Genomic DNA, 13,007 nt, shown 5'->3' with positions numbered 1-13,007 from the left:
AAATGGTTTACATAAATCCTTCCTGTTTCCTAAGACTGTAAATGCAAACGTCACTATGTGAATTCTGACTTTGCAGTGCAAGATACTGTAGCTTTATACATTATTTACAAGTTTATTAATTGCTATAAACTAGATTTAAAAAGTGAAAATTACTAGAAAACTTGGCATATTCTAGATAATCATAAGTAGCTGAACCATCCTTGTTTTCACAGGGCATGACAACTGACTACATTCAGTATTTTTATACTTTTATTTTTGGAGTTAGAAATAACCATGTATCTGTGCTAACTCTTCCTGTGCACATAATGCCTTTTAATTCCCTCTCTCCCACAAAACTCTTTGTTTCTTGACGACCTTCTTCATCAGTATCTTCAGCATATGCTAACTTCAGCATATTGCAGACCAGCAGGGTGAACTTGAAACATAGCTAGTTTAATAGAAGTTATATCAACTGCGTATCAGTGTATCTGGTAAAATGCAAGAATAATTGTCCAAACCACCTATTGCATTTTCCACTGTGAAAATAGTGATGAGTGGTAGATTTTACTTCAACTGAAGAGTAACTTAAAAAAAAAAAACAAAAAAACAAAAAACACAAGCTTGCAAGCCTCACTCCCTCAGGTACCTTCCCAAAAGGGCCTGAGTAGATGAGCAGGGGAAATATCTCCCTGGATTCTTTCTTTTTCTTTTTTTTTTTTTTTTAAAGCTTCATTTATATCAAGTCAAAGACTGACATTGCAACTTTCCTTAAGTCATTTATCAAAAAATATTTGTTTACATGAACAAGCCCACTGAATTATCTCCTGTGTTCATTTTTTAGCTTGGTCTTCCAGTAAGTCTTTAGCTTCGTTGATTTTGGCTGCCACATACGGAGAGCCACCTAGAAGAAAGATACCCTCATGTCACATTACAGTAAAAATGTACTCTTTTGTGTGTCATTACTAGTGCTACAGTATACAGCAAAAAGGTGCGACTATTGTTTGAAAGGTATTCAAGTTAAAGAACAAACTGTATTGCAACTGAAGCTGTGTATATTTACACATGAAATGGCTGCAGTAGTTAATCATGCATACAACTCATTTCTTCCTTTCATTTTAATGGGAGCATTGTTTCTGTTTTTATCAGTCATGAATTAACTGGTCACTAATAACTTACCGTGAAGAAATTTTGTGAATACAGCAATGTTAAATTAGCAAGTGTGCAGATAAACTTCTCCCCCAAGTTCAAGGCCAGAAAATGGAACCACCACTGTACTGATGGACAAATTCTGTACTTGCTATACATATGACTTAAGAGGATGTTGAAGTAGATTCCACAACACAGATGCACTGAAATCATACTTGATCATGAGGTGTACAGATTTGTAGTGTGTATTAGAATTTGTCTGTTAGTTTACTTGAAAGCTTTAGTTTAACTTATTTAGGTCAGGTAAAATAAAACATGTAATATGCTCATAAGAGTCTTTAGGCAGATAGATAGTTTTAGGTTCTATGTATATTCAGTAAAGCTAAATTTGAAGTAACTTCAGCTAGGTAATATCTATAAAAAGGCACATCCTTATTTTTATTCTATTTTATATCCATATGTTGGATTTTAGGGCATAAAAGAAGCAAAGTAATCAACAGTCACTTTAAAGAAAGCCATTTTACCTTTCAAGTGAGGATTAATACGTTGAATGCCAAGCACTAAGATGGATGACTTAAGTTCCTGGGTTTAAGCGTAACTGGATTGTGAGCCTTCAGAGGATCGCAAGCAGCAAAGCTCCATAACATGTTTAGTGTCTTCAACAGTAGCAGAAAGCCCCCTTCTCTACTTGCTATTTACAGAGACTCCAATGAATCCAAAGAGAAACCTCATATGACAATGCACAAACGTAACCCTGGTCTACCATCTAGTGTTAATGTGATTTTAAGTCTCATCCTAACAGGCAAATCATATTTTCATCTGATAGGCACAAAAGATAGAGCGAGTAACAAGCTGACTTGCTGAATTTTGTGTGCTTGCTTTAAAGCATTCAAATGCAAAAACATGCTCCAAAACCACAAGGACCGAAACATCCTAACATTTGTTTTGTTTTCATTGTTTTTTTTTTTTTTAAAAAAGCAGACAAGGTATCAATATTTATTCCCTATATGGGTCCACTAATATGGGCCAAAAACCTTGTATTAGGTGAACAACGTGACTCATTTTTACTTACCTTTATCCGGATGATTCAGAAGCATGATCCGCCTATGAGCTTCTCTAATTTTATTTCTATTGGCTGTAGGACTAGTTTAAAAAACAAAAACAAAAAAAGAAAACAAAGAAACTGACTTGAAGGAACCTTACAAACCTTGGGAGGAACCTCTTACCCATCCACTGTGTGGCTTATGCCTATGTTTTTCTTTTCCTATTATTGATGTATAGCATATAAGTGCTGAAGAAGGTTTCTAAGGTTTTTTCCAAAACACCATACGTCTGAAGAAGACATTATATGATTGATAGTCTAATAAGCTGGGTAACATTCACTCACGCTCAGAGAACAGAGAAAAAAAAAACACCAAGAAATAGGGCCAAGGGCAAAATATTTGAAGACCATTTTGGTAGCAACTGAGCTCCTTTTAAAACCAATAGAATTTATCCTGAGACTGCAACATCCGATAGTGGTTCTGGTATTTAGCGCCCACTGATATCTAAGAGAATTACAGCTACTTCTTTCTGCAAGTTGCTATGAAAGACAAAAATCTCACAGTGAACTTCGTAACTGTAACACTGCAATGTCTACTCCAGAGAGGGCCTGCTCTCTCAAGTGCCTCTCTGAATTCATCCTGAATTTGGATGTTCAGACAAAAACAATTTTGTTGTAACAATTTTTTGGGACCCTATTCATTAGAAACTTTCTAAAGGCTCTTGGGGGGGGGGGGGGGCGGGACCCACAAAATTTGAGAGTAAGCTGATTTAAAAAAAAATTTTTGAATACAAACTTTCCAATCGGAAATTGCCTTAAGATGGTTCTTACTACATATCTCATTATCTTATTAGATAAACTTGTGTATTTCATCTTAGACTTAATTTCTGACAGAGACAGCTACCATATTCACCTCCGAAGTTTTCTGGAAGAGATGAATTTACTAGACCTGCGAGAAGGCGTGCAGCACCTTCACACTGGATCTGAAATTCACCAGGAGTAGCAGACATAACCACAAACAGCATAACCGTGCTCCTCATACAGAGTAAACCCAAGACTCCTCGAAAATAGCGGATTTACCAGGACCCGCATGCAGCTTGTGAATGTGTTTGGCATTTGTAGATGTATGGCAGTCCAATTATATTTAAGCATGCTGTCATAGAGCAAAGAATCCCAAATAAGTATAGAAAATCCCATAAGCGTACTCTAGATTTCCTGACTGGGGGATGGGGGGGGAACATTCCCAGGGGAAGCTGGGCATGGGACAGTCTTAAGCATTGACAATTTGGGTCCTGTTCCAGCCAGACCAGCAACAAGATAACACCAGATCCTCCTTTGTACCCTACATTTCTAATACATTTCCTTTTACCTTACTCCTAGTATTAAAGCTGCTTCTCGTTTAGTCATTTTGGGTTCAAATCCACCTCTGTAATAACCACTGAAGGCCTGAAAAGGAAGATACATACGTTACTTTAACAAAAATAGTTATGCAAGTTGAACTGTATCGGGCAAAACAATCCATTGTTGCCCTAGTAGCTGCTGAACTTTTTAGTCTATAAGAGTACTGTGAAGTTCTTTTGAACTGGTAATAATACAGCTGAAGTGGAGTAAGACTTGCCAAACCAACTTCTCTATTAATCAACTACCATTGGAATCACTGAGATGAATTATATTATTACTGACAATTACGCTTAGCATTAGTGGAAAGTACATTAACACTGTACAGAGACAAAACAGTCTGTAGTTATTTCCCCGAGTCATTTCACCAAACTTTTAAGAAGAGATGCTATAGATAAAACAAAAACTTACAGATTTCGGTAGATTCTGAAGTGCTTGTTTCACTTGTGGCTCCATTTGCTTCATAGCTTTTAACACGTAACGACCTTAAAGAGATTAGTGTTTAAGAAGACTAAGTATTTAGAAATCAAGTTTCCTAAGATTGAGAAATTCCATCTTTTAATTTTGGGATTAGAATGTGGAATAAAGCTATTTTGTAACCTAAGAAAAAATAAACACTTTGATCTTTTGTTTAATTACAGCCTGGTTTCTCAGTACAGCCTCCCCCAAAACAGCGTCCTGTATCAGCTATTACAGCAAAACAGGTAATGAGAAGTACAACTGCGTGTTCAGTGTCCCCACATCCTCTACAAACCTGCAAATCCAGCTGCTGCTATGGTCAGGCCAACTGCTACCATCGTACTAGCCTATGAAGGAAAGAAACAAAAGTACTTGCTTACCAAGACTACAAGGACGGGGGGGGGGGGGGGGGGGGGGAGAGAGGAAAAAAAATACCCCTCCCAGTCTCCATTACTGGTCGAACAATTATACACACAAGAACTTGCACGACTTCCATAACGCAGCCCAAAAAGTCACCATAACACAATGTACTTAGGCCACGCTGCCGTAACTGGCTGGAGCGGGACCGCTGGAGGAGCCCTGCTGTCTGCACACGGGCTCCGGGCTCGGACAAACCCCGAGGAAACGGCTATGGGGTAAAAGGCCGCACCGCAGAAGGGAAAAGCCGAGCTACAAGAGACCCGCCGGCACCGCCTGCTTCCCGGCCCACCGCTGGGCCTGCGGGGCCCGGGCTGCGCAGCCCCCAGCGCCGCCGTCGCCTCCCGGCGAGGCCGGCCGGGGCCTGCGCTGCGGGCCCGAAGATAAAAGCGCACGTCCCCACCCCGAGCCCCTTCTGCGGAGGGGAGCCCCGAGCAAAGGCGGAGGGGAGCCCCCAGCCGCGCTCACCATGCCGCCCGCGCCCGGGGCGCCCCGGACAGGCGGGCAGGCAGCCGCCGCCACCAGTCCGCAGGGGGCCAGCCGCCCCGGCTCGCCGTACGGCACCGCAACCCGACCGCAAAGCCCGCCACCAGCTGTCGTAAAGCGAAGCGGGGCGGGGAGGAGCCGGGGGCGGGGGCGGCCCCGAGGGGGGGGGTGGGGAGACGGGGGCGGGGGCGGCGCCGGGGAGGGTGTGAGAGGGGCGGGAGCGGTGCCGGGGGGGGCGGGTTGTGAGGGGCCGAGGGCGGGGGCGGCCCCGGGGGGGTGGTGTGAGGGGGCCGAGGGCGGAGGCGGCGCCGAGGAGGGTGTGAGAGGGGCGGAGGCGGTGCCGGGGGCGGGGGGGGGTTGTGAGGGGCCGAGGGCGGGGGCGGCGCCGGGGGTGCTGCTTGTGGCGCAGAGGGGGAGGCAGGAGAGTGACAGGGAAGAGGGAGGCCGAGCTGCCGGTGCTGGCTGGGGGCGGCCGTGGGGAAGGTGAGGGGGGGGGTGTGCGGGAGGGGGGTCTCTTTTATTGCAACTCTAAGTATTTGCAGCCTGCTTTAGGTGAACGTGTTTTCCAAGACGGTCTCTCTCCCGCTGTTGCGTAGTTGCAGCTTCTTGTTGGCAGGAATGGGCCAAGGACTTCAGGGACAGGACTGTGGAACACGGAGTGAATATTTGGAGAGCTTAAAAAAAAAAGACAAAAAGACAGATTCTTAATTCAGTCTTGATCATAATCATTTTGTAATGATCACTGTGAGCATCGAGCCTAATGTCTATAGCATCACTGTCCCTGCTCCTATCCAGACCGTTGACAGCAATCACTTATTTGCACTGCCACGTATCTGCCTATGGCTGTGAAGAATGCAGTTAGCTAGCGCAAAGCTGTCCTCAACGCGGCAGTCCGTAGAGCAGAGAAAATCTACTTTGGCAGCATAACAGCTAACCATGGTTAGCTCGTCTCCTTCCTCCTGGTAAGCGGTCGCTATTATAAATACCGTTCGCACAAGGCGGACACTATGCAAGCTTAGTAACTATGAAGTGACACCATTGTGAAGACTGGATGTGAACATTACAAGTTTGTAATGAACAGTAGTCAAAAACAGTATAACATTTCCATGTTTTTAGGAATTCTGAAGCCAAGTGTAGATTACTTGAATATAGAATAAACTGTGGGCGCTAGTGAAAAATGGCCAAAAACCTACCCGCTTGTTAGTATCAAATTCCGAAGCAAACAGTGCAGTTCTTTGAGATCTGCGCACTGCACTGAACTGTTAAACACAACAACGTAACAAAATCTATCACAGAAATTGACACTCATTGGGAGTTTTACAGAGAGGAGAACTAGAAGAGATCCACCTTTATCTTCAGTAATTTCTGTCAAAGAAAAAACACAGTGGTATGACACTATAAAAATGCCTATATAAATGGTGTGTTTTTATGTAAGTGGGTGACTTCGTTCTTGATCTAGAGCCTTCTCAAACATCAGATGCACCTTCTACAGTTAGTATTTTTTACCTATCCTTGTTAAAGCATGGGCTCCGTTTATTTTCTTTTTAAACTTATGCCTGCGTTAAAAAAAACCAAAAAGCTATCTTCATCCTTGCTGCTCCCTTCTTTTATTTTTAGTAATTCAGTCTCTCTCTCTCTCCCTCTCCCTGACCATCCCATTTTCGGTGAGCTATGTTCTTGTCTCATCCTTTTTGTTCCAGATGCATTATCAGCAAATTCTGAAAATTTACACTCTAATGGAGGCTTCCCTGCTGTGCTGTCAGTAAATGGGACTGACCACTAGGGCCGTGTGTGTAAATGTAGTGTCAGACACTGGTTCCAGATGGACAAGCTCAGTTATTTGATTGCTCAAGATTACCACAACATGAGGGAGATTTACAGGTCTGGTGTTTGTATTTGAATATTATTAATAATATAGTGTCATATATTAATAATACAGTGTCATAGGCAACAAAATAGTTGGGTGTCTACCTGTAGTTCTATATAAAGTTACAATTTTGGAAATTGAATAACTGGGCATTGAGAACGTGCCAACCTTTAGCTCTCAGTTACTACTTCAAATTGGTCACAACTCACTCCCCTGAATACTATTCTCTGATACCTAGTTGCAGAAATTAATAGCTTTAGTGCCCCCTTAAGTTCTTGAAGAACGTGTCACTGTCCTTGTGAGCACCTAGAGGATCCAGTGATGAATAAGAAGACTATGCTGCATTTTTACTGCTGAAGGCCTCGGACTTGCAAGCTCTGTCACGAGCAGTTTAGCATGAGAGCAGAGCATTGGTTAAGAAGCTTGTAATTTTGTTGGCTCTTGCAGTGGGAGATAGAATTTTTTTTTTCTTCTGTATGCTTTTTATGAGTACTGAGTTCACTTTGAATGTGTCACCATTTAAGTTTGATTTTGATTGCTTTCCCCCTAAAATTTCCCCCCAAATTTCAAGATTTAGTATCTTCTGAGATAATATTTGGAGGTGGTCTCTTCCACCTCCTCTCTTTCCTTCCGTCATCCAAATAGCGTTACAAGAAAATAACCTGCTCACTTCTGAAGACGCCAAGAGAAAGGTTTTGGTTGCTTAGGATGCTTGTACTGAGCGTCCCTAAGTGTTTCATGAGATGGAAATAAAAAGTAAACTTTTATATTTGATAAAGGAATCAATCCATTCACTGCAGAGCACAAAAGCCCCTGCCAGCCTGTACAAATTTTTCAGATATGGAGGAACTAGCAAGTGGAAAACAACAGGATACTTTTTTTATTGGAAAAAAAAAAAAAGAGTCTGTAGAGACTTATGGGTCCAGTGGGGTTTCTTCACATAGAGAAGAGGGTTTGATTTTTAAAATCATTTCCTCTTTATCCCTTTTCTGTCCAAACAAAGAAGGTAGATCTGTGCAAGCGAAGGACTTTACTAGGGCATATCTAGTGATTTAGTTTTCCATTACTTTCATTTAAAACAATAAAATAAGAGATTGGGGCCGTAATTAATTACTTGAGGTGTGATTCCTCCATCTTGACAGAGCCATTAGCTAGACCCAGATCTGAGTGGATCTCAGAAGAAAACTAGCCTGAAAGAGTTTTATTTTATTTCTTTCCTTACTTCCCCAGTCCTTCTTTAGAAGGACTGATAATTCTAACCACAAAGGGGATTTTACAGATTTTTACTTACCAGTTCTTTCTATTGCAAAATGTCTCTTTAAAGAAAAAGGACAGGCTTACGAAATGTGCACACTTGCACCTGATTTGGGAAAGGACTGATCGCTGATACCTAGCCCTTCTACTGTGACAGCCCTTTGAAGAAAAGACAGAAAGGGAGATCCTGGACAGCCTCCGGTTGCTTAGAAGAGAGGTTTTGTCTTTACTGAGGAGAAAGAAAACTTCTGTCTTCCTGCAGAGGAAGTGTTGTTATAATTAAGTGCTTACCAATGGACTCCAGTGTGCCTAGCTAGCCACCTGACGTTTTGTCCTGTGCTCCATTTCAAAGCATACCTAAATATGCTTGCATATTTCCCCAACCAACTGCAACTAAAAATAATAATAATTCAGCAACGTACACAATTGTTTTGATGAAGTCATACAGAAATTTCAATACTTTTATTAGTCCTGGACAAAATGTTACAAGCCCCTTAGACAACAACATCCCGAGTGGGAAAAAACCCTACATCCACTGAAAATAACGGAGATAAGATAGGCACCTTTTGTCCCGTTTTGCCCATCGCCCGTTTTGTAGCCTGGTATTCAGCCAGTTGGCAGAGGGACAGCTGTAAAAATCACCTATTATGTCTAAATATAATATAACTTTATAACAACACATCTTTTCGATTCCATCTCTTCAAGCAGTATTCTTAATTGTGTTACTGGGAGACAGACTTCTTAAAAACCAACAACTTCATTTTAAATACTAAATTATTTTTCTTTCTGCTTTATGAAGCTTTTTCAGCAAAGTGCGAGGTTCTAAACAGTTTGGGAACGTTTGACGTTAAAGCACAACATCAAACATACTTACACGAACGTGTCTTTTCCTGATTACTCTGTGCGCCTTCACCTAAGCTGCTGGTGCCCGTACAGACCGTACCGCCTTCATCTTCTTTGTGGTCTCACGTTCCAGTGGGAGGATCCAGCTCTAGTAGCAGCAACGCTCAACAAGGAAGCGTGCAGTCAAACTATCAGCCTGCAGTTAGGTCAAGGACTTCTTTTCACAAAACTTTTGCAAAAGGTGCGGCTGTGGAGGTGGTGACTGAAAGGGGTGACTGCTCTTGCAGCATATTGGATGTGGAAATCAAAATTGTGTTCACCCGGTAGGCACAGGCTTTTATGGGGCTCTCTAGCCTTCTCTAGCAGCCCTTTGCAAGCTTCTTTATATTAGCACCAAACCTACCTAAATTAAAGCTGTTCCACATTTATCTATCCGTGCTGCTATTGCATCTCCTGATGGCAATATAATACAGTCTCAGTGTCAGAAGTGTAAAGAGTCATGAAATTAAATGAGTTTATGAGTACTCTATGTATTCATTTATAACACCAACTATAGCTTTTATATAAGTACATATATCCTTTAGGATGAAGTTCAGAAAGGTGGCTCCCATGGTTTAGAATAGCTAGTGCTATTTATATATGGTTTTCCCTATGTGGTTTCCTTTCTAGGAAGCACTGAAATGCCTAAGCACTTTTTTATTGCACACTTAAAAGTGGGCCGATCTGGAAGTGGAACTAGATGAAACAATTTTTAACATAGCACTTGCAAATAAAATGTGAAATTGCTTTAAAATATTCTGTATGTTTTTTGTTCCGTGAGACAATCTAGACCTCATCTCTTCTCAGTGCTCTGAGTTTTTTTATGTTTCCGTATCACAGCTAAAAAGCGTACTAGATGTCTACCAGCTGTACATCAGTGTGGACACTTTATATAGGATGAAGAAAACTGGTGTAAAGGCAGAGCTACAAAATGCCACATCTGCTGAGAAAGAAGCGATCTGGGGAACTCCTACCGTGTTGTGGATGTGGTCCCTTTTCAGGGCTTCTTTAACAGCCTTGTGCTTCTACAGGGTCTATGGTGACTTTAAATATTCTTCTACCTTCTGCCAGCAGAAGGCAGTAACATTTGCTTTCCCTTCCTTGGCACTACCAATCCTTTTAGTACTTCAATATGGGTGACAGGTATCAGCTATTGTCTCTTTCCACTGGCCAAAGTAGCTAACTGCTGCCACTAAGCTTTCGAAATCGGTATCAGAATTAAATTTTGTGTGCACATGTTTGTAAATAGATGCTCTGAAGCAAGCCCATATCTCTTTCATTTTCCTTCTCTGCTGCTCAGGAAACCTGCATACGGTGCAGAAATGGACTGGAGGTTTGAGTGCTGTATCAGTTTGCATTTAAGCACAAAATCTGTAAGCACTTATGTATCTGAGTAGCTTTAATCACAAGTGCTTGAAGGTTCAGAGCGGAGATATGTTATTTCTGAAACTGAAAGACGGATGAATTTTTAAAAATATATGGGTTGTGTTCTCCAGAAACTAATCATCTAGATATCCCTATTGGCAGACAGTGTTTTAAGTATTGCCAAATGCTCTAACTTGATTTTGTGCAGGTTCTGTACGTAGATGTTAAGACTGCTTCTTATACAACAGGTAGCGTCATGTTTTTTAAGCCTTGGTCCTTCATACTACTACAGCTATACAGTATGTAGCTAAGTTTTATGACCACCGTAGTGGCCAGGGTAATGCTTGTGAAATAATAATTAGCACTGCTGATTTATAGGAACCAGGCGTCAGGCATCATGAGGAGTACCAAAGTCAAACAAAACCAGAACATGTAGAAAACCTCACGGAAGCAAAACTATTTGTGTTCTCCACAGGAAAAGTTGGAAGGACCTTCTTTTGCCATCAGATCTTCTATTTTTTTCAGAAGTCTAAGTTCTGTTCTATTTGCTTGATTAGTTCTTTTTATAGCACCTCGTTCCTGTAGATTTTCTAGCTATCGGTCAACTTTGTGTTGTGTGGAAGAGCGTACATGGGGAAAATGACTAAGCTCAAATGAAATAGATGCACAAAAGAGTTTTTATCCCTTCTACACAATATCTGGATTTGGAATCACAAGCAAGGCAAGGTTATTGAGCGTTTAGGAAATCAGCTGGAGTAGACAACCTTTTATTTTGTCTGTTGTGTTTCTCAGCTGCCCGCTGTTTATTTTCCAAGGAAACCCTGAAGCATTTGTAGTTTCTTCTGTCAAGAGTTTTATCCTACCTCTATCTTTAGGTCTTCCGCGCAGTAGTTAAAATACCTCATAGCAGAAGATTATTTTTCTTTTGCAAGCTTTATCTCACTAGTCTGTTCAAAACAGGTGCTGTGTGGTACCTACATAAACTTTTCCATTAGAGCAGACTATTTCCCTAGAAATCTGCTGCTTTCTCTTAACTTCTGTCCAGGTTGAAACAGTTGTTCTTCCAGAAGTTTTATGATGTAACTGTTACGTGTCTGTATCAATGTTTATATAGCTATGTTAAACATTTAAGGGAAAATCATGATTATATATTGTAGTAGTGGTCATACGCACAGCTGACCAGATCCTAGCACTTTCCTGTTGTCTGCAGCTATAACCTTTAATTACTTACTCCTGTGTGTTCAGTGGCTGAACTTGCAAGCTGTTCAAAGGCTTGCAGATTTTCAGCTTGAGGCATCAAAACAGAGAATTTCATAGGTACTTCAAAAAATTTTCTCTTGCTCAGATTTAAGAATATTACATATTTATATTTTAAGATATATATTGTAAAATAAATTTTAGGAAAGGAATGTTGCTATATTCCTTTTTTTTTTGTCTGCAAACTTTTTTCCTGCTTTTTTGCCCATATTCCACCTTCTTTGACTATGTCAATCTTCCAATTATATGTTCCCCACCTCTTTTCTTCTTTTTCTTTCCATTTATCCTTTTTGAGATTCCATTATCTTTCTGTGTCCTAAACATCTGTACCAGAATACAATGCTGCACTGTCTTACCTGTGGCTACATTAGCTTGGCGATAGTAGCATCACTTTGTCATTAAATTGATAATCATCATTATTAGAGCATAGCATGGATGACACTAATTATAAACTGAGATTTTCTCACTTCAGTAGGAATTGTTTTTTAAAGCAAACAAAGCAGGATTTCACTGTAATTTGACACCAAATATGAAGTGTGTATGTGTCGCATGTAGCATATCTGTGTTCATAACAGTCATAACAGAAGCCTTCTAACTGGCTGTGGCCATTATTTAACTTCCTGGCTCCGTAAAACCTTGGGTAAGATTGTTGGAAAGCGATGGAGGGGCCTTTACTTGTAAATGCAAGTAAAATGCTCACAAAATTCCCTAAATCTGATCTAAAGAATACAGATTTAGATGTGGATTGTCCTCTCTCAATAATCTCGAAGATTCAGTTCAGTACCTACTTTTTACCTGGGTTGTCCTCCGTTACGCTGCTTCTTTGTGGAAGAGTAACGAAATAATGCTGACTGATGTTTTACCAGGACTATAATGTTATTTTTTGTTTAATGTTGATTGCTATTACTCTTGAGTTTTCATTTTTGACATTTGTATTTTGTCTGTATTGATGCTGAAATTTATATGTCTGTGTTCTGAAACTCTATTAAGTATTAGGAAAACAAGCTTGCGCAAGTTGTAGCAAAGAAATTGGAAAGAGTGAAGCCTTTATTTGCACTGACATAATGAATTTTAGTGAACATTAGTTCTTCAAAATAAAGGTCCTGATTCTTATGTTTCTCCCACATGGAGATTATTGCAGGATCAAGGACTAAATCAGCTTTCTATCAGATAGATAGACTCCAATCCCTTTGTATACTACAGCTTCAGATTTGCAAAAGAATCTTTTCCTCTCTTACCTAAAGATTACAATTGAAATGTCAACACTGCCAGCTAGCAGAGAAAATTTGAGCAGAGCAGATGGCAAAAGGTGGCGGAGGTGCAAGAAGAAAAGAAGTCTAACCAGCATAGGAGAAAGCTGTAGTGGCATTTTTCATCCATGAGTTTATAAGGAGCTTTCTCTAGACAGTGCTTTTCTGTCTAGAGAGTGCTTTTCTGATAGTGGAAGGTTTTGCA

At 40.8% G+C, this 13,007-nt stretch overlaps 1 protein-coding gene across 1 annotated transcript; it reads right to left on the bottom strand.

The window, feature by feature from the left end:
• Window positions 1–235: 235 nt before the first annotated feature.
• On the bottom strand, window positions 236–5,073 carry DNAJC19 (DnaJ heat shock protein family (Hsp40) member C19). Its single transcript, XM_068954796.1, has 6 exons — window positions 4,910–5,073; window positions 4,320–4,371; window positions 3,977–4,050; window positions 3,537–3,613; window positions 2,198–2,268; window positions 236–880 (listed from the first exon to the last, which is right to left on the bottom strand). Exons 1-6 carry the CDS (start codon window positions 4,910–4,912, stop codon window positions 810–812), a joined length of 348 nt encoding a protein of 115 aa, XP_068810897.1. The 5' UTR covers window positions 4,913–5,073; the 3' UTR covers window positions 236–809.
• Between the last annotated feature and the right edge of the window lie 7,934 nt (window positions 5,074–13,007).

Source organism: Struthio camelus, chromosome 9 (assembly GCF_040807025.1).
Source record: "Struthio camelus isolate bStrCam1 chromosome 9, bStrCam1.hap1, whole genome shotgun sequence".
In the NCBI taxonomy this organism is placed as follows: Eukaryota; Metazoa; Chordata; class Aves; order Struthioniformes; family Struthionidae; genus Struthio; species Struthio camelus.
Note: the sequence above shows the minus strand (reverse complement) of the source record. Positions and strands in the feature narration are given on the sequence as shown.